Source organism: Zootoca vivipara, chromosome 11, assembly GCF_963506605.1.
Source record: "Zootoca vivipara chromosome 11, rZooViv1.1, whole genome shotgun sequence".
In the NCBI taxonomy this organism is placed as follows: domain Eukaryota; kingdom Metazoa; phylum Chordata; class Lepidosauria; order Squamata; family Lacertidae; genus Zootoca; species Zootoca vivipara.
Window position 1 is genome coordinate 22,605,218 of NC_083286.1, and position 22,808 is coordinate 22,628,025.

Consider the following 22,808-nt stretch of genomic DNA (forward strand, 5'->3'; position numbering starts at 1 on the left):
CACATCTTAAATGCTGTGATATGGCAAACTTTGTTTTGCAGGGAAAGCAGCTACGGGGCTCTAATCTGGTAATGTGCTGCTATTCTGGATTGGGGGCCTGCATTGCTTTCTTGCTTAAAATCCCCCCCAGTGCTCCTTTCCCCCAAAGGATATTAAAAGTATGACCAATGTAACCTGAAGTTTAGCCATAATTTTCTGAGTACACCACTCCTGCTGGCATCCCCAGATGACCTGATAAGTTAGCCCATCCCTTGTGAATCTAACCCTACCAGGACTGGACAATTCTCTGAATTGCACAATTGTCTCAACACATAAATGCACTTCTAAATACAGATGTGTTTGTTAACCGGCTGCCATTATATTCCTGTTATAAGTGCTGTTTCTGTTTAATTATGCACAGAAATGCTGAGCTTTTAATCCCTTAATGTCTGGGTTTCTCAAATATCTCTTGAAAATTAGATACAAGTAAAGCATTCATTGTTGGGATGCATTGTAAATGCACCCCAGAATCACAAGCCTAGCACATGGGAAACAAACAACCCAACTTGCAGTTTTATCTACATCCCAGTACTGACTCTGACCATACCCTACAATAGTGGAAAAACAAGGAAGTAGTGATGGGGGGGAGGCGGAGGGGGAGGGAGAGGGAGAGGGAGAGGGAGAGGGAGAGGGAGAGGGAGAGTTGGGCTGGATATGTTTGTGTAGTTCTCATGTTTTCACACAAGACTGCAAAAGTTTGGTGCAAGCAGAAAAATGTGGACATCTAGAGACACACAAGAAGAAGCCTGCTTCCAAAAATGAATAGCCTTTGCACTTCCAGCTTTGAAGATGGTAGAGTAGCACACTCCCTGCGCGCTCTTAAGTTCAGAGTTCGTAATAAATCTGATCATAGCAAAACAGAAAATGGAAGAGGCTAGGAAAGAGAGAGAGATGGTGTCAGAGAGTTTCATTGCTGACACACTTAAGGAAATTGTGTCATAGACACATGCCTGAAACCAATGCAAGATAAATCAACTCAGGTGAATGTCAAAGGTTTCAGCCTTAGATGCAAAAATTACTGATCGTAAGGAGGAAATATCCAGCCTGAAAGTTGAAATGGCTCAGATTAAACGAGATGTAACAGAAATAAACACACAAGTGGAGAATTGTGAAAAACATTTAGTTCTCCGGGAAGCCTTGGCGGAAATCAATTGTAATATCTTGAACAACAGAATAACAGTCCTGGAGAAATAGGCGTGCAGACGCAACCTTCGCAGAGTAGGCATTGACAAAATTCGAACTCAAGGCAATCTGCCAGTGTACTTGGAGGACCTCCTCAGAAAACTGCTACAAATTAATCAGGCCATTAGAATCCCAATTCAACAATGAATTGCAGTTTTCACACAAGACTGCAAAAGTTTCGCGCAAGCGGAAGAATGTGGACATCTAGAGACACACAAGAAAAAGCCTGCTTCCTAGTGTGAATAGCCTTTAGCTGGATTGGGAAACTGGGCATTTAAGACCCTCTAGATAAGGAAACCTAGCACTCATGAAGTAAGAGAATAGGCATTCTCATGGAACTGAGCATACTCCACCCTCATCATCCCAAACATCTGTATAGGATTAATGCTACTTACTAACTGTGCTTATGAATTATCTGGAGTGAGGGCTGAGCAGCGAGGTAGCCAATTGTGCAGATGCCATCATTTAAAATGGCAAAACTGCACACATAGGAACAAGAGGATATAGTTAAACTGCATGATAACAGGTGATGTGATTCAGTGTGAATTAATTTGCACTAGGTTCAAGCAAACAAAAAGAAATAGAAATTAATGTTATAATTTAATACAACACAAAATTAACTTATTGCCACAGGATTTGATGAAGAGACCAACAAAATCATGGAGAATGAATTTTCAATGGCAAATACCAATGACTGCGGAATATATATATGATTTCATTGGAAGCTGCCCTACACCAAAGTAGACCAGTGTTTCAGGTGGCAATCTTCCTATCTCTACCTGGAGATGCCAGAGATTGAATATGGGACTTATTGCATGCTGTAGCATTGAGGTATGCGCTGTCCAAACTCCATGATCTGCAAGCTTTTAAATCAGTCTTTCTCTAAATATCAGAAGCTGGGAATAAGTACGGTAAGACAGAATGGCTACTACCATTATATTCTGCTTGTTAGCTTCTCTCAACAGCATCTGGTTTGCTTATGTTGGAATGCTGGGCTTTATAACTATCAGTACTTAGGTAAAATAAAATGTTTTAAAGCCATCTGGTAAGGTTCCAAGCCTAACAACATTATTTATTTTGTTTCTTCCCCAAAACAGTTTGGGAATAAATTCCAAGCATAAGATTACATCAGTGAGCCAGAACTCTTCCTCCCTTTTCTTTGAGTAAAAATGCTTGGGGGGAGAGACAAGTGCAGGCTGTAAACAGTATATTACTTGGTCTTTCTGCCTAATGGCTAGGAACACTGAAATTGACAAGGTAACAACTAGCCATTCAGCCAAAGGTGCCACATAATTTGCTGTAGCCCAGCAGCTTTTTCACTTGGAGACAAAATCCATTAGTAATGTTGACAAGAGGGAATAGAGGTCAGAACACAACCATCTCCTTTCCAAGTTCAGGATGCTTACTTAATGGGACAAGACAACCTCATTAGTCCTTTTAATCTTTTGAAAAACCAAATCATAGCAGCAATAAAATCTGGATCTAAATGAAAGGGAAAACACTCGTTTCCAAAGTAAAATATTTTTAAACGTCCAAATGAAAACATTGCTCTTTAAAAAGACAAATATATAACAAACTCTAATTTACCCTGCCTAGGTTATTATAGCATTCCAATTTTAAATCTTTGGAGAATCACAGTTTATGCGTCAATGACTAAAATTCATCCTTCCATCATCAAGAATTAAAGAGTATTAACAATGGTGTGCAATTTTCACTTGTGCCACTGTCAAATATTTAATTCCAAACATCTCTACAAGTTATGGAATGATCATTTCATTTGAGCTATAACTATGATGAATTATAGTTTTGCAATATTCACATTCTTACACTGCAATCCTATACATACCTACTTCGAAGTGAGGCCCACTGAGTTCAATGGGACTTACTCTAAGGTGTGTGTGTGTGCGCAGGACTGAAGCTTTATTCTTGCAGTTCTGAGAGTCTGCTGGCCAGCTGGATTTGGAAGGATGAAGTTCTTAGAATGAGTGAATGAAAATTCTGAATGGACACTACAAAATGTGTATTCTGACAGCGTCTAGTATATAGCTTATCTAACTGTGTGATCATTGAGTTACATGCACTCAATGATCACACAGATAAGCTATATACTAGATTCTGTCAGAATACACATTATCCTAAATAGGATAGGATCACTCCAGTACACTAGCCTCATGACTTTATCTTGATGTTACACTACTGTTTCTCAGCGATAATGATGGTGGTGGCAGGTTTGGGATCAACGGAAAGCGTCGGATGACTGTAACCCACTTCCTCTGACTGTGCTTCCCCTTTTTGATCCCCTGATTCCAGCCATACCAAGGCTCTCTTCATTAGTTTTGGCTTAAATACCACCAACTACATCCCAGGAGAGTGATTTCATTTCCCCTCTAGTTGGCAATGCAATTCTGTATACGTCTTTGTTGTTTAGTCGTTTAGTCGTGTCCAACTCTTCGTGACCCCATGGACCATAGCACGCCAGGCACTCCTGTCTTCCACCGCCTCCCGCAGTTTGGTCAAACTCATGTTCGAAGCTTAGAGAACACTATCCAACCATCTTGTCCTCTGTCGTCCCCTTCTCCTAGTGCCCTCAATCTTTCCCAACATCAGGGTCTTTTCCAGGGAGTCTTTTCTTCTCATGAGGTGGCCAAAGTATTGGAGCCTCAGCTTCAGGATCTGCCCTTCCAGTGAGCACTCAGGGCTGATTTCCTTCAGAATGGATAGGTTTGATCTTCTTGCAGTCTCAAGAGTCTCCTCCAGCACCATAATTCAAAAGCATCAATTCTTCGGCGATCAGTACACATGTCTACTCAGATCTAAATCCCATTGACTTCAATGGGACTTACTACAGTAAAGAGAAGTGTCTGTAAGGATTGCAGCCTTCAGTTTGTTAGCCTTCTCTGTGACTAGACAGCCTACCCCCAAAATGTATATATTCACTGGACTTAAAGCATGCATAACAGAGCTATAGTTAATATCTATACGTTGAACTGCACATCTGCTCAGTGTAATCTTTTCCTGGCAATGTTTAGAAGGTGGAAATTTGTTGTTTATAAAAATTAGCTGCATCAGTTTTAGACATTTCTATGCTAGGAACCCTGGGGCACATTCTCTTTTCAATAAAAGAGCATGAATTGAGAGCATGAAAAGCACCTTGGATTGGGTGGAGACAGGTCCATGAAACTCACATGAAATATTTGTTCTATCATTTGTGAACCAATTGAAGCAGTGGGTGAAGGTTTCTTAAGGTTAGACATCCTTCAAAGCCTGGATAAATGATCTCCTTTGCAATGATCACTGAAATAATGTCAAATCCAATACAGAAGAGATAAGAAATTGTGGGTTTTGTCTTTCCCTTCTGTATCTTAATTAGAACTCTACTTCCTTATAGTTCAGGAACTTTTCTAGGTGATGATTCATGAATCGTATGGCAGGATATAAAAGATAATTGCCTAAGCTCTTTCATTTGGTAAGTGCTTCTTTCCATCTTCAAATATGAAAACTGTTCCACATACTTGGCACAACAAAGCTCTGAGAACCTTTTATTAATCCCAATAACCGTGTATTTGGCTTAAATTGTTGTGGGTTTTTAAAAAAATTATTTAACATTTTGAAACCCAGTTAAAAGAGTACCCTAATCATCAATTCTGGACACAGTCCTAAAGAGGCGTCTACATTGTAACCATGCATAGAAAGGGAAAAGAGGACAGAATGCTTTCTGTGTAGAGATGAAGCACGTACTGGAAGAAGCTGGGAACAGGAAAAAAACAGTGTACATGTGGGTTTATGGGGGCTGTTACTACCAAGACTGCATATACTCCTGTTTACATGTTACATGGTGTTTGCTGGTGCCTGTGTCCAGCTGTGTTTATTTTAACTGTTTCCCCCCCTTAGATACATATTGCTGCCCTATTGAGGACACCTTTAAAGGATGAAAAAAAATTGTATAGTGGGACGGGATTCTCTCTTTTGCTGGAGCAAGTTCTGTTAGGTCATGTTAGTGCACCGACTGTTCAAATTATTGGCTGAGCAGACAGGCACTGTCTCTTCTGCAACAATGGTTTGCTGCTTCAAAAAAAACTTTCACTTTTAGTTTATGAGCACAACCCATAACTAACAGGTGCCAGGCGTGCCACTGTGATTTGAATGCTGAGAAGCAGCAGATTCCATGCACCAGTTAATGTCCCGTTTCTGCAATATTTCCCCATATTATTGTTTCGATTTTCTTTTTTGCTACATCTCCCCAGTTTAGATTATTACCTCCCCGAGTCCTAGTGTAAAGGTTTTTTTCTTTCTTTCAGTGATGGCCAAACTTGGCCCTCCAGCTGTTTTGGGACTACAATTCCCATCACCCCTGACCCAAGTTTGTCCATCACAGTATGCCAGCAATGGCTCCAGAACCATACTTGAAAAAAGAATCTGCCATATTCTTATTCCCTTACACTTACATTTCCTATCGCATTTATAATCACCCCTAGCAGGTGCAGGGATAGATACATTTCCTCTATCTCCATTTTGAGGTGGACTGAGCTCATTTGCACCTCTCAGACTACTATCTGGATTGCAATATAATTATTCTGCAGATAACTCTCCAAATTTTGCAATACAGTGATCAACTTAAAAAAAAAAGTACCAAAATGAATACAAAATGCATATATCAGGACAAAAAAATACTTAGAAATGCATACACTTGAGATAAAATATGTGTTTAAATATGTATTTTGTGATAAAACCTATTTAAATATGATTTTTGGGTATAGATTTTAAAAGTTCAGATTAATGTGCAAATGGATGGAACAGACATATGCATGAACACATGCAAAATTCATTGCCAAAATCCAGGCACCCCTTTGACATAAATGTGAAGGGCTTCAGAACATTTTGCATTACACCATAATCAGTAGATAATTTCCTTCATGAATATAGGCAGAGCAGACCAAATTGTTTTAAATGCCATCATCAAAATGTTCATTGCTGACTCAGATAGTTATTCAGCGTTTGAATTTAGAGAATGGTCTTCAGTTCCATCCTACATGTTCAGTAATTATATAGAAATGGATAGTTAGTGATAATTTGCTGCTGAATTTAAAATAATAATAACTCCTCGCTAGGGAGGCCAATCGCTTCTGCCCTGCCGGCAAGCCTTTATTTCACCTTAAACTTTGCTGCCATCTAGTGACAAAGTAGATAAGTTACCAGTCATAGTCTTTAATATTCGCTTGTTACTTTTGGTAAAGTACTCATTTTGGCCTTTTAGAAAATATAGATAGATAGGTTCAAAAATAGCAGTTGGGTTATGCCTTTGTTAGAATCAACTAGAATTTAAAAAAAAGAGGGGTGGGGGAAGAAAAGGACAAGTTTCATCAAGAAATTGGGAGGTGATTGGGCTGAAAACAGAAGAAGGGGGTGAGAGTAAGGTTTTTGCCAGCTGATAGGCTTGCCAAGGGAGAAAGAGATGAAACATTTAACACATGTTCCTCATCTCTGCAAGGAGACTGATTGATGTGATGGAGTTGAGGGCATCTGTTGGAGTTGGACAGTAAATGGATACAGAGAAAAGCAAGAAGGAGGGGGTGGGGGTGTTGGGGTTCTCAGGAAAGTTCCTGGGCAGAGAGAGATGAGATCTCATAGGTATCCAAAGATTCCTATTTGGCAAGGTGAAAAGCATTGCTTCGTATGCTCAAGAAGGGTTTGAAAATCAATGTAAGAACAAATACTGCAAAACTTGTTTTCCTGGCCATGACTGGGGTTTAAAGGTTTTCAAAGGGGGTTGGCCCATTTGTCTAAAATGCATCTTATTCTGCTATGAGGGGAGATGGGGGGAAAGAGTTTTTAAGGTTTCCTTTGGGCTCCTCTGGAAGGAGCTTTCAGTCACTGAAATTATTAGTGATGGCGGAAGAGCGGGGAAGGAAAGAGTGATATTTAGGTGATGCTATCTTGAGACAACACTTCTGGAAGAAAATTGATGTTCTTTCGCTGAGTTGAAATTTACAAACGATAAGGGAAGAATGGCAGAGATTTACAATGAAAGGAGATGGCTATCAATGGCTTCCTGTAATGGACCCTCTCTAGGCCAAAATGGAATCTCCTTGCTCAGAGACAGGTTATTATAGCAAATGCTGGTGTTGTTGTTTTAAAGGAGTACAGTCATACCTCGGTTTAAGTACGCTTCAGTTTCAGTTTAAGTACTCCGTGGACCCGTCTGGAACGAATTAATCCACTTTCCATTACTTTCAATGGGAAAGTTCGCTTCAGGTTAAGTACGTTTCAGGTTAAGTACGGACTTCCAGAACCAATTACACTCATACTTTGGGTTAAGTACACTTCAGGTTGAGTACTCCACGGACCCGTCTGGAATGGATTAATCCACTTTCCATGACTTTCAATGGGAAAGTTCACTTCAGGTTAAGTCCGCTTCAGGTTAAGTACAGACTTCCGGAACCAATTGTGTACTTAAACCAAGGTACCACTGTATTTACCCTGATTAGCAGAGGCTCTCCAGGGTTTCAGACAGTGAACATTCCCATCCCTGGAATGCTGGGAACAGAACCTGCTGAGGGTGCCAGGGTTGAACCGGAGACCTTTACATGCAAAGATGATGCCGTGCCACTAAGCTACAACCCTTCCACATAGGCAGCAAGCCTAAGCATGCTCATATTTGAAAGTGTCCATGAAATCAATTGCACTTACTTCTTATGGGTAAGGCTCAGGTCACAAATGATCTCTTCTGTAAACTAAAAGCACCTAATACACTCAGTCTACACAGTATTCAATCAAAACACTTTATGTCTCCTAGGTTTTTAAAGAACTGCTTTCCAAGACGGTTCTGACTCTGCTGAAGAGGTATTTTAAATTGGCTAAGTTTAGAAGACTGGCTATCAGAAAGCACCTTCGTGTTGGACTGCAGCAGAAAAAGTAAAAAAGCATTACAGAATTCCAGGGCCAAATTACCTGTGACTCTGGCAGATAGGCATTTTTAAAAAATTTGCACAATGACTGAGCCTTTCTGTGAGGTACAGGGTCCTTCTGGCCAATTTCTCTTTGCGTTAGTCAAGGATGAAGCCGAATAGGCACAGTCCTTCCGCCATGCCACAGTGGGGCAGAGCTGCTGCAGAGACAGGCTCAGTCCTCTTGCTTAAAGCAGGAGATAGGAGGTCCTTCTTTGCTCTGACAGCTGTTTGTGAGAGTCCTAGAGATGCAGTCTTAATGGTTCTCCAAAAGTACATCAGGTTCCCATTTTGTAGTAAGCAGAATCTTCCACATGTGAGGCAAGAGTGGTGGTAATACATAGCTTTTGGTGCAAAAAACCACAGATAAAGCAGACAAGCCATTTGTTGCAATGTTTTCATGAAATCATAGACTTGTAGAGTTGGAAAGGATCCATAGGGTCATCTAGTCCAACCCTCTGCAATTGCAACTACAGTACCCCCACCCACTTTGAAATGGACATGCCTTCCACCCACAAAAGAAGCCAGAGACATGTAACAATTATCCCACAGGCATTTACATTTAAACGCCTGCCAGCACCTTGTAAGTCTCAAATTCAATCCCCCTTCCTTGGTTGGAGCGGGGTGCCAGGAAAAGAGACAAATCCTGTCAAAACACGGCCCATGACGAAACAACTGCTTTCCCCCGCGTTTCTCTTGCAATCCTCCACACCGCCTTTGTCCAGCACACGGAAGAGTCTATGGGGAACCCGGAAGTGAGGGTTGCGCGGGGTTGGCTGCTTGTGATGGCCGAGCAGCTCTTGGGGCGAGTGCGCGCGTGGGGTCACGGAACCGGAAGTTCCGGCAGTTCCGCTTCCTCCAACGTCCCGGAACCTGCCTTGTTGTGACTGCCGGCCTCAGAGTTTTGCCGGTCTCCTCCTCCTCCTCAGACGCCGCCGCCGCCGCCGCGCTCGGGCGGGCGGAGGCGAGCGATGAAGCCCAGCCAGCGCAGCTGAAGCCGCCGAGGGAAGAAGGCCTTGCTGGGGGCGGCGGCGGCGCCTCCTATATGGGCCACTTTCTCTCGCGGAAGGGAACCAGCCAGACCGCGGATAGGAGCCGCCGCCGCTGCCGCCGCCCCCTGAGGGGGAAAGGGCCTCCGCCGCCGCCTCCTCTTCCTCCTCCTCCGCCGCCTCGGGACCGGAGCTGCTTCCTGCGCGGGCCCTGCATGCTCTGCTTCCTGGTGCACAGCGCCAGCCCGCCCGCCGCCTCCTCCGAGGAACCGCCGCCTCCTCCTCCTCCTGCTGCTCCGCTTCTCTACGCGGCTCTGAAGGCGCCCGAGGACCGCGCCGCCCGCCGCCTGCTGCGCTTCTCCTGCCGCCGCCTGCTGCTTTCCGGCCTCCTCTTCTCCTCTCCTCCTCCGCCGCCTTCCGCGCGGAGAGCGGGGCCTGCGCTGGAGAGCAGCGAGGCCCCCCCGGAGATGGTGTGCAAGCGCAAGGGCGTCCGGCTGCTCCCCTGCCCGCCCCGAAAGCAGCCCCGCTGCGCCGCCGCCGCCATCCCAGCGACAGGGGCCGGGAGCCCCGCTTCGACGCCGCCGCCGCCGCCCGAGGTTTCTGCCGCCGCTGCTGCTTCTGCTTCGCTGCCCGAGCAGCACCTGTGCCCGCTGCCCTGCGCCTCGGACCGCGCCCGGGGAGGCTCGCCGCTGAAGGACCCCGCCGTCGGCGAGAACGGGGACGATGGGGAAGGGCTGGCGGAGGCGGCGCCGCCCGCGGGCTCCCCATCTCAGCTACCCGAACTGGACGGGAGGGAGAAGGGCGAGGCCCGCGAGCCGGACTGCGAGGAGCCCCCCGAGAACCCCGGGGACTGCTGCCGGGAGCCGCAGCCCCCCTCGCCCGACATCAACCAGCTGCCGCCCTCCATCCTCCTCAAGGTGGGTTTGGTGAGCTGGCAGGTGTCTGGGATGTAGAGGTTGCCAAGGTAGGCTGGGGGCTGCCTGCCTTTTGGGGGGGGGACACCTGTCGCTGCATCCCTTGCCTCCCCTTCCTCCTGAGTTTCTTGGTTGTGTGTTTTTCCATGTAGAGCTCAAGAGTGCCGGGCCTGGTCTCCTGGAGTTTACTCTGCAAAGGTGCCCAGGACCTATAGGGGTGGCGATACAAGAAGACCTCACCCAATTATAATTTTCCTTTTCTTTTTTTCAGCTTTGGTTGGCAATGGATGGGGATCCTGGAAATTGGTTTTATGCACAAGCTTTTCTACTAAATTCATACGTTTTTACTTAAAACAGTAGACGCTATTCCAGCTGAAGGTGAAATAGTAATGTTTCTTGATTGAAACGGAATCCCTGTCTTGATAGAGCTTGGTCTTGGTCACATCATTTAATCCAGAATAGTCACTTCCCCAAGTTATTTGCACAGGCTGATATAATTAGAATTGGTTCACATGGAAACAGTGCTTAATAGCATTGTTGATAGCTTAATACAGGCATCCCCAAACTTCGGCCTGCCAGATGTTTGGGACTACAATCCCCATCATCCCTGACCACTGGTCCTGTTAGCTAGGCATCATGGGAGTTGTAGGCCAAAACATCTGGAGGGCCACAGTTTGGGGATGCCTGGCATAATAGCACAAAGAGACACACTTCCTAGTAATCCTGCTTTTATGAAACAAAACAAAGCAGTATTTTGGGAACACCTGGTGTTCAACGACTGGTGTAAGTACTAGATGAGCCTGCTACACTGGATTGGAGCTGGTGGAATGAGGAAGCCTGAAAAGTTGAGAAAGGGTGATTTCTGACCTGCAGGGTTAAAAAAAGTAAATAAGCAAAGAGTGTTTCCAGGGCACATTCTCAGGATAGCTGAATCTCATATCAGTGCATTAAGCTCTTGAAAAAGCCTATGGAAAGGCTTCATGAGAATAGATAGCTTGGAGCTTTAGAACAGAGTAATCACTGTTTATGGCTTACCGAAGTTAAAAGGCTGGTTTGTAGTAGTTTTCTGTGAGACATATCCCCAAGAACGGTAAATGGGAGCTAAAGTTGGAGAGCCCCTGTTGGGTATGTCTTGGAGCTGCTTTCAATCAGCTCCTCTCTGCTTTCCCTGCACTGGATGACAACAGCACAGAATATACTGTGCAAAGGGGTTGGGGATGTTGTGGAAGACTGTTGCCTGACAAGGTGATGTATGTATAAAATGCTGAGGAGCCTGTGAGTGTTTCAAGGGCCCCGTCTAAGCCTTCCCTATGGCTCAGGATGAAGTACACTTACAAATGGACACCCATAACATTGGGGAGAATGTCTTATTCTATCTCTTTCTCTCTTACACACACACAAACACACACACACACACACAGAGAGAGAGAGAGAGACAGAAACTGCAACCATCACTTGCCCACACACTCCAGAAATGAATTAGGTAGATGGAATCCCACGCCAAAAAGAAATGCTGTCCAACTTTTCAGTTACAAAGCATGAAATGAGAAATGTTGTCTGTGGTAACAGTATTTGTTGGCAAGCTGTTTTATGAGGTGTGGGTGGAGTTGCTGCCCTATCAGCTTTCCAGAACAGTTAGTTGCTGACCAGGGCCTTAAGGTTTTCACTCATGATGGCGCTGCTCATCTGCATGGGACTGTCAAATTACCTAATACTGTATATAGATTGTTCATAGTATCAAGTTGAATGCTTATCACTGTAGACACAGGCAAATCCCCCCCCCCATTTGCACAGGTGTTGCGTTCCTGGTTTCTGTGCATGTTGACGGACCTCGCATAAGCCCTCCCCGTTCTGTCCCACCCAACTCACATTCTGCTCTCTTCTGGATCCAAAAGGACCCACATGTTGGTCATGCGTCAATTGAACACATGCAAAATTATCATCACCTCTGTTACTTAATGGAAAGTAGAAAATTGGTGGAGTAGTGAGGGATGTGTAAAGGTAAAGGCACCACTGACTGTTAAGCCCACTCTTGGGTTGTGCCACTCATCTCGCTTTACTGGCCGAGGGAGCCGGCGTTTGTCCGCAGACAGCTTCCAGGTCATGTGGCCAGCATGACTAAGCTGCTTCTGGTGAACCAGAGCAGCACACGGAAGCGCCGTTTACTTTCCCGTCGGAAAGGTGCCTGGAGGGAAATCCATTTTCTTTCTTTTAAACAAATATATTTGTCCAAAGCTTATTAGAAGAATCAAATCCTTGGAAGAATGATAGAAAGGGCATGTCTTTGGAAAGAACTTTAAGGCATTTCACTTTCTCTTAACTCTTCCTTTTTTCTTTCATAGATATTTTCCAACTTATCTTTGAATGAGCGATGTCTTTCAGCATCGTTGGTTTGTAAATATTGGCGTGACCTCTGTTTAGATTTCCAGTTTTGGAAGCAATTGGACCTCAGTAGTCGTCAGCAGGTATGAAGGAAGCTATGTTGAAATCTGAATTCTTTTAATCAAATTAAAATAATTCCTTTGTATAAGTGATACCTGTTTCACTTTTCAGCCCATATTTCATATAGAAAACATAACAAGAGTTTTCTGAATTCCTTCATTCACAGTGATTGGCTGTCTTAAAAGCCTGTATTGAACCACACACATGAATATATTAAGCTGCTTTCATTGACTGAATAGATGCATATTTAGTATGATGGTGAATTATATAATGACATGACTTGCATTGCATTTTTCATAATCTAAAGAAGATTAGAGTCTGATTATCTGAACAGGGATTACCTATCTGTTCCCAGTACAAGGGAACAACAGTACCTTTGTTGTAGCTGTTGTAGCATCCTTGGGCAAATCTGATGAGCAGGTGTTTTTTTTTGTTTGGGTGAATCTGGAGTGGCTGTTGAGGTGGTATCCATTGGTCAGACATAGTGCTGAAAAAAATCATTATTTGCAGCAAAAGGCTCCTAAAATTTTAAGTTGATCAGGAAAGCATGGAGGCCAGACTTGTAGTGAAAGTACTAACTTGGTTTGGTACAAATGCTGTTGTAAATGTATAGGCTTATTTTTCTTTTAAAAATACAGATAAAACTGAAAATATGAATTTACCTATTCAAATTGTTTTTGACAGGTCACCGATGAATTACTGGAAAGAATTGCATCAAGAAGCCAGAATATAACTGAAATCAATATTTCAGATTGCCGTAATGTATCGGATACAGGAGTATGTATATTAGCATCTAAATGTCCTGGACTTCTAAGATATACTGCTTATAGATGTAAACAGCTGTCTGATACATCTATAATTGCAGTGGCTTCACAGTGTCCTCAACTGCAGAAAGTACACGTAGGCAACCAGGATCGGCTCACTGATGAAGGACTCAAGCAGGTGAACTTAAATATTGGTGAAAATATTTTTTAATATATATCAAAGTACACTGTTTTTGAATAATTTAAGATGCACTTTTATGTCCATTTGGGAGTAGCCCCTACCCAAATTCTGTAACATGTCTAGGAATAGGCTGTTCTTGTCAGAACAAAATGTTTATATTTCCAGTTTACATTACCCTCAAAGATATACATTAGTTGGTATATGTTACAGGTAGGTAGCCGTGTTGGTCTGACGTAGTCGTAACAAAAAAAATCTTTCCAGTAGCACCTTCAAGACCAACTAAGTTTATCATGACAAACTTAGTTGGTCTCGAAGGTGCTACTGGAAGGAATTTTTATTATTATTAGTTGGTATATGATAGTAAAATAAAAGGACAAATCAAGGGCTAAAAGAAGTAGGATTTTCTGTTCTGGGAGTCATGGAAGGTACCATGAGGGTCATCTAATCCAACCCCCTACAATGCAGGAATATCAGCACATGGAAGAACATTTTTAAAAAATTGTCTGTACTCACAGTTCTTTAGCTGTGTATCCATAGCTCTTGCTGAGTACAACTAATGAGCCATAACTAGCTCTAATTGTGCTGTGTGCAAACCCCAGTTTTAGAACCCAGGAAACAATTTTCGGGGGCTTTTTGTCTAGAATAGTGCATGCAAGTTCCAGTTTGGGTGTTTTCTGAGCCGCTCATACTTGTGCTGCTGCAGCCATTATTAAATTTCCAGACTGCTAGTGACATATGTTTATTAGAGACCTGCAAATTTTGCAGGCCATTTTGAATCTAAATGTGAAATTCTTAGCCCTACCACACTGTTTTGAGCTATTTTTCTTTTCAGTAAATTATGCTCTTTTTTGGGGGGGGGGCGGGTGTCCTACAATCTTATACCCTGCCTTTTAGATAGATAGATAATCTTTATTGTCATTGTCCCATACAGAACAACGAAATTGAAAAAACTCTACATCAGACATCCAAAACCAACAATCCTGCTATCCCATCCTGATTAGCCCCCCACAGACTCTGATACCCCATAATTAAACACAATATACCCCCATAAAGACTGCCTTACACTGCATTTAAAACCATAGTCATATTTGGATAGAAACTGTTTCTCAAGCGGCTAGTTTTAGTCTTCGTAACCCTGTACCTTCTTCCAGAAGGCAGAAGCTGAAAGAGATAATTTCCAGGGTGCACACTAGACATTACTTCCTTGTACCCCCTTTGAAGCTTTTACCTGTTCTAAACAAATTTCTACCTCTCATCACAGTTACTGTGCTTAACATGTCTGAACTTGGCATAACATAGCATCTTAGTGGGTACTTTAGAGTATTTTGTTCCCAATGGGCAAGAAAATTTCTGTGCAGAGTTATTGAGGAACAGATTACCTTTGCCAGTTTCCCCTCCCTCCTGCAGCCCCCTTGTACCATCTGAACAACTGCTTTAGAAAGTTGAGGGGGCATCTAGAAGAGTGTAGGAGGTGATCTACTCAGGTAGATCAAAAGTGTTCCATGGACATTTTTTTTTTACCTACCAATTAAAAGAAGAAGGAGAAAATATATTCTTAAGTGATGGCTGAATATCTTCCATGCACTTTGGAAATAGTCACAGATTCTGTTCTGGTGAACCAGAGTATGACATTAGAAAGAACTATACTACAGTGGAACCTCGTTTTTCGAACTTAATCCATTCCAGAAGACTGTTTGGCTTCTGAAAATCATTCGAAAATTGAAGCAGTTACTTCTGGATTTTGAGCGTTCGGGAGCCAAAACGTTAAAAAATGGAGGAGTTCGGGAACCAAGGTTTGACTGTACTTTGCCTTTTTTGTCAAACTGTCACGGCTGTTAAAAACTAAGTTGTATTTGCTAGTAATAGTATCCTTGAAATCTAACTGTAAGCTTTTGTTTTTTTCTTCACAACTACAGCAACTTTTTAAAGTTAGAGACATCTTTACAACTTTTCAGCTTCTATAGGCAAGACTGTTTTATTGATTTGGGTGGTGGTAACTGGAATTCTGAGCTTCTGGTGTGCACAATACAATTTGTTTCTGGTTATTGATACATGTTGGATATGGCTGAATCTAATACACCTGTTCTCTTACTTGGACTGCTGAAATCTATACTGCCATTCAATTTCCTATTTTGAGAGCAATGTGGCCTCTTTGCTAATGTGTTAGTTAAAATCTGAACTAATTGTTTAGCAATGTAATGATTGTATATATACCATAGATTGAAGACAAGGTTAGTTTTATATATTTATGTGTGTGTTACTTTCATTTGCAGCTTGGATCAGAGTGCAGAGAACTGAAAGATATTCATTTTGGCCAGTGTTACAAGATCTCAGATGAAGGAATGATAATTATAGCTAAAGGATGCCTCAAGTTACAGAGAATATACATGCAGGAAAACAAATTAGTAAGTATCTTCTCTCGTGCATTTAAATTAAAAATGCCTACACCCTCTTTTATACTCGCCCACTTCCAACATTTTATCTGTGTATCTTAACTGAGTTTTGAAGGGTTAGAAACCTATGTCCATATTCTGAGAATGTTAACCTACAATACACATAGTGATTAAAAAGCTAATTCTTAGAATTCAGTTCATATTGGTTAATACTTTTTTTGGGCTAACATGCTACACTTAATTGTGGAATTGGCTTTGCCTTGTGTATTTCAGTAGTTGATAGAAAAGTAGTAATGCTAGCTAAGCATTTCTATTCTGTTGGATACAAAATATTCTCTGAAGATCTTTGTACACTTTTGCAGTGCCTTGTTTAAACTTTACATAGGCTTAGCTTATAAACATGTATGTTTACATGTGAAGAACCTGATTTATATGACTACAAGGTGTCATGTTGGCTACCAGATTTGATGACTTAAAATAAATAGTCTGCTTTATGGTGGAATCTGCATTAAGAGCAAAATGGAACTTCTGCGTAGAATGGCAATATTTCTGTGGATACAAAATACTGGGTACAAACAGATGGCTGTCACAACTGCACCCTGTTAATGAACTTCCTTCCAACTTATATCAGGCTTGCCACTTACGCAGTGTTCAAAACTCCCATTGTTCTAGGCACATTTTGCAACAGGGAATTTCATTGGTGCAAGCAGTTTCTGAGCTCTGGGCGCAGTACTGCGCCTAAGATTTCAGATTAAAACAGATGGACTAGGTGGATACAATCCATAGTGCTGTACTTCGATGACTCAGAGCAATTTTAGTCCTACTTAAGAGTAGACACATTCAAGTTAGTGGACATGTTTAGCTTGGGCCCATTAATTTCAGTGGGCCTACTCAGAGTAATTTTCTTGTGATAATTTTGAAAATATTGACATTAATCAGTCTTAGTTGTGAAACTTGGCATGCTTCAATTAGATGCTGCTTATACAACAGTTGAAATTGGAGAACCAACACTTTCTTATGGCCATCCTAAGCTTCTTTTACATGAATCTGTTGTTTCATTGTTCCTAAGATATTAATTTTGCTGCAACTCCTTTCATGGCAGCCAAGCCTAGGATATGACTATTGTAGTCATATCCTAGCATTCACCTTAAAAAAATGGGAAAATAGGTTGCACTAGAAAACACAGATCTCATTCTGATGTAGTTTCCAAGGAGGTCCCTCAACAGCACTTCAGTGGAAGAATCTTTTGGATCACGTACTCTTTACAGCAGGCATCCCCAAACTTTGGCCCTCCAGATGTTTTGGACTACAATTCCCATCATCCCTGACCACTGGTCCTCTTAGCTAGGGATCATGGGAGTTGTAGGCCAAAACATCTGGAGGGCCGCAGTTTGGGGATGCCTGCTTTACAGTGTACTGTAAGGAAGAATTGGAAGCTGGCAAGCAAAAACACGTTTTGTGTTCAAATAATGAGTGAAACTAAAACTTCTGAAGATGTTTTTGGAAAACAAAACCATTGCTGGAATACTAGAACAGTTTCCAAACTCAAAATAATTGTATTAGCTTTCCTGTGTATTGGCTCTTCATTGCAAGTCAATCAAATGTCTATTACAGAAGTCATACTGTAGGAATTTGAATGGTCAATCAGCTTCATGTCTTCCATGCTGGATAGACTGCTGATTCCATGTTCTACTAAATGATTCATTTTTTCTGACCTTTTAAAAAGTCTAATAAAGATCACTGTGTAGTTGTCAAGGCACTAGATAAGTACATTAAAGTTTCTTTCACTGGTGTATCAAGAATAGGAAACATTGTGGCTCATTTCTTCTTCAGAGAAAGAACTAAACTTTCTAAGAAAATCTCAGTACTGTATGTTCAGATACCAACTCAAAAGCAGAGCTTTAAACAGTGACTTTATCAGTTCTTGGCATCTCCAGGTGGTTCTGGGAAAGATCCCTTTTGTAAACTCTGAACAGCCACTGCCAATTAATGTAACAACACAAAGCTAGAAGGCTTGTTGGAAGTCACCAACAGTAGTTCTCATTTTGCACATAATGAGAACCTATAGTTTACTGTGGCTTACTGGTTTGTTTCCCCGCACAATGAAGGGAAGAGTAAAGAAGATTTGGTCATTCTAAAGGAAGCAGATAATAAAAATTCAAGTACAAAAAATGCCTCCTCATGCTCAAGAACTTGAGAGTATCCATAACTTAAAGAAGTGATAGCTAAAGTTTTAAGAGCTGTGTGGCATTCAGAGCAACCCTGTTGTATCTGTGATTTTGAAATATTAAGCACTGTATTCAATTTTCTCCAAATAAAAGAGGGTCAAAAAGTGGTGTCTTGGGGCACAAAAATATAAGACTGTGATAATTTTCAGATAAAAATGGAAATATAGTGCCAGTTAATGGGCTTCTGATTGAACAGTTACATTTTGTTTTCTATTTAATTTATATTATGTGACAAGGACTCAGTTGTAATTGCAAAGCTGGACTTGGAAGCTACCAGAAAATATGCTGCTTCTCTATGAACAGAAAAAAAATCTTTGAAGGCATCACACCTGGTGACTCAAAGCAGTTGTTTAGCATTTTTCTGCTAGTAGGTCAGCAACAAAGACTTATTGGACACATACCATGTTTTGTTTGTGCTCGGTGTAGAGTGGTAAAGACTCTGCATGTTTTGTGGCACCCCCAACAATAATAATTCTACAATCAAATTCAGTATGCATAACAACAAACAATTGTTAGTTATGAGAATGAGCTCTGTAAGTTTCTTTTTTTACTGTGAGCTTTCACTTTTGAATATACAGTGGTACCTCTGGTTGCGAACAGGATCCGTTCTGGAGGCCCGTTCGCAACGTGAAAAGCCTGCAACCTGAAGCGCCGTATCTGCACAGGCGCACAGCGTGATTTGGTGCTTGTGCGCATGTGCGAAGCGCGATTTAGTGCTACTGCGCATGCACAAGTGGCGAAACCCGGAAGTAACCCTGTCCGGTAACTTTGGGTCGCCACGGGACACAACCTGAAAAAACGTAACATGAAGCAAACGTAATATGAGGTATGGCTGTATTGCCGGTTGGAAATTGTATTTTAGTGAACAAAACATGATTTGATGTCCTGGTTTTGCTAATCCACAGGATAAACCAGAGGTTGACATCCAACACTATCAGCCTGCTTGCTCAGTGTGGTTTCTCCCTCCTTCCCATTGCAGCCCCCATGCATGCCCCAAAAATCTGTTCCAGAGCCTGGACTGGATATCATTGGATATCACTTAAATTTCCCCCCAGTTTAGGGCATAATAAAGAAACTGCAGTTTATTTAAAAGTGAAGCTTTCAATCTCTTCTGGTGTGTATGTGCATGAGAGAGAAAGCACCCAAGACTCATGCTCATAACAGCAAATCATAATTTACTGCATGTGAAGACCACCACTGAGTAAATTTAGTTAAATTGCTGCTTCTGTACAAATATATATCCTTGTTTTGAGAATGAGTGTAGGGACCAAGTAGATGCCTGGTTCAGATCTTGCTTCACCCACAATTTCACCAGCCTGTAGAATGGGGATTGGGAATCTGTGGTCTTTTGGCTGCTGTTGTCCAAATCCCACCAGCTCCAGTGACCAAGGATGATGGGAGTTGCAGTCAAAAGAGTATCTGGAGGGCCACAAGTTCTTATCCTTGCTTTAGAAAGTAAGCTGCTCTCTCTTAGGTTCACCACCTCTTCCGAAATGCAGTATGGAAATATATCAGCCTAGCTTTGATGATTGATGTAAAGATTAGAGAGAACATAACTCATTCCCATTCTTGTATTCTACTGTGCACATGGTGACCCCTTTTGCCTTTGGTCATTCACTGTACTGGCTTTCTGCTTCTCCCTGGCACCACTGTGTTTCAGTGATGGAATATTTTTTTCTGAACTGTGCTTGCAGTATAGAAATGTGTGCGTATGTAATAAAAATGCAATAGCTTCATGGTGACATGACATGAAGGCTCTCAGGCTTTTCAGCCTGGAGCATGCCATAGTCTCATTGCCACAAAACAATTCTTCGTACCCGGTTCCTCAGAATACTCTTTACACACAATGATTTATCAGTTCGTTTCAGGCCTAAGGGCACTCTACTTCAGCAGCATCCTACAGCCGAGTCAACGTGCATCAGAGGCAGTTAGAGGCAGAGTAGCTAGGCAGTTTTGATTAGTAAAGAGTGCAATGAATATCTAGAATGCAGTTCTATATCTTTATACAATACCTTTGTTAAAGGGGGGCATTCAGAAATGCAGTATAAAACACATGTGCTTAGAATCCTAGCATGTAAGAAGAAATGTGGGATTTGAAATCTTAAAATTTAGCTTACTCTTGTATTTTGTTCCTTGTTTCTCTTATTTATCCTATTTTATGGTTGGTATCAAACACTGTCGATATGTGGGTAGAATGGGCTTTTGCTCGAACAACAGGGCTTCACTTTCTCTTTCTACTCCACATTCTCAAAATCTACTCTAGAGGGTTGGGGAACAACATGTGCAGATCTTGGGGTGGGGATCCCAAGGAGGAGAGGAAAGTAAAGTCTGTTTGTGCGAGTGGAAGTCTGCTCATGCAATGTTGGATTTGCTCTATATCCTGGCCTTCTTTCTGAGAAAGGGAATTGTTGGTTTTTACTTTTGTTGTACTGTGATTTTGGGTCTAAGGACCACAATAAAGCTCTGTGTGCGTGATGTTTATAGTTTTACCTCTATATTTTATCCCCACAATAACCCAGTGATGCAAGTTAGGCTGGGAAGTTGTAACTGCCCAAGGTCACCTAGTGAGTTTTATGCCCAAATGAGGATTTGAATGAGTCTCTTCTGCCCTTGCCACCATTCTCTCCTATACCTTGCTAGTTCAAGTCTGGCACTTCAGCTGAAGCTTGTCAAATCTGCAGCTGTGCCAGTGTTCATAGCTTAAAATTTCAGCCATTGTGTTACTCATTCTGCTTCACTTAAAGTTAAGTGGTTTTACATTACAGTGGTGCCTCGCTAGACGAATTTAATTCGTTCCACGGGTATTTTCTTTTAACGAAAAATTCGTCTAGCGAATCCCATAGGAATGCATTGAATTTTTTTTGAATTTTTGAAATTTGCCCATAGGAACGCATTAATTGAATTTCAATGCATTCCTATGGGAAACCGTGATTCGCTAGATGAATTTTTCGTAAAACGAATTCATTTAGCGAGGCAACCTCCGCTAGAAAAAATCTTTCGTTAAGCGGAAATTTTGTTAAGCAGGGCATTCGTTAAGCGAGGCACCACTGTATTTAAGCAGTTACGCTATTGGGCAGTACACCAGCATCCAGTTGAACAACACAAGGTAAAAAGTATATACATGCATACATCATTTTATTTGTATGCCTCCTTTCCATAGTTAAAAGCATGCTCAAGGCGGCTTACAACATGAAAAACAAGTTGATAACCATTTTAGCTACCGGTATCCTAAGGGCATGATCAGCCTAAGTAGTTCTGCTATTGTTCAGAGTGAACTTACTCCTCTTTTTTTGGTGGAACATTATGGGTTACTATGGACACTATTTAAGATATTATCCAGTACATTGTATTTAGCTTTCATAAGAAAATATCTGCAGTGTTTGGGGTTTTTTCCCCCACTGTCCCACACATCCCTCCCAAACTTTTGAAATTCTTGGGCTTCAGCAGTCAGCTTCTGCAAAACAAGAGTCAGAAACATGAGAACGTGTTCCCTTTTTAAATATTATGAAAATAAGTTTAATGAAAACTTTGGGCGTTTGGGTTTCCAGTTGTTTTGCTCAAAATCTGTGGAGACTTGCTAGCTGTATTAGCAATTATCCTGCTGCTCCAAATTGAAATGGAAACGGTCTTCCCAGAAGCCTAGTTTAATTAAAACAACAAGTTAACCACTATTTAAAATGTTACAGGAACGGTTACGCAAATACTCTTAAGATATGCTTGAAATACTCTTAAAACAACATAGCTTACTTAAACTAATAATTGAACCAGTACAATTGATAACAGTCTGGTCTGTAATTTCTTTTTATTCTCACAAAATGTGACTCTTCCCATCTGTGTGGGCGACAGTCCCTAACAGGCACAATATAACATACTAGTTTTTTAAATGCTGTGTTGTGATTTGCAGATGTTCCTGGAAAAATGTATTTGTTTCTTATGACCTTTAGGTGGCAGTGTTGACGTTAGAGATGCTACTAAAATACCTTTGTGTCCTTGGTACAACCATAAAATGCCTGGAAACAGTAGATTACAAATAAAGGAAAAAATGATACTATGTAGCCATAATTTTCTTATTTACAATGGCCAGTGTGTGTATTTTCTTGTTCTCTGCACTTGTACTACTGATTTTTAATGCTCTAAAGCATAAAGCTATATGCTTTGCTGCACTTGAATAAATTTTTTTCCAGGGTAATGTCCTATCTAATCATGTGTAAGTGCAATTATTGATTAATAGCTTTTTAACAACAGCTTCCAAATGAGTTTAACATCAGTATTTCTAAATATTATATAGTGCCGTAAATCAGTATGAAATACAGCCTCGCATATTGTTTCTGAGTTCTCTTTCTGCACATGAGAAATACTGTTGCATTTTTTTGCAGCTCTTAAATTTGCTGGCTGGCCCCATCCTGAAAAGCAAATTGAATATGGTTTGTCCGGTATAAAGTTAGATATTCCTTGCAAAATATTCCAGATGGAGTGCAGCGGAAACTAAAGTCCCCTGTTGTTCACTAATCAGGTACAACATGGGCATCTGCACCGCAAGCTACTCTATACATTGTTATTTTTGCACCATCTACAATGCTGCAACCTTTGTCCTGGAGTGGAACGTCTCAATAGTGGATAGATGCGCCCTTCTCAAACTTCAGAGTGGGCCATAATCACCAGCTCATCTTATTCTGAACACTTGTCAAAGCTCCCTTCTCTGTGGAGTTAGGCCAGGCTTGAACTGCTAAAA

General features: G+C 41.7%; 1 protein-coding gene across 1 annotated transcript in view; it reads left to right on the forward strand.

Moving 5' to 3' along the window:
* The first annotated feature begins 9,008 nt into the window (after positions 1–9,008).
* FBXL17 (F-box and leucine rich repeat protein 17) overlaps positions 9,009–22,808 on the forward strand; it is a 146,880-nt gene continuing 133,080 nt past the window's right edge. The window contains exons 1-4 of the mRNA XM_035100064.2: positions 9,009–10,071; positions 12,411–12,533; positions 13,195–13,452; positions 15,729–15,860. Of these exons, the coding sequence (XP_034955955.1) occupies positions 9,211–10,071; positions 12,411–12,533; positions 13,195–13,452; positions 15,729–15,860 (1,374 nt within the window). The 5' untranslated portion in view covers positions 9,009–9,210. The remainder of the gene's footprint in view (positions 10,072–12,410; positions 12,534–13,194; positions 13,453–15,728; positions 15,861–22,808) is intronic.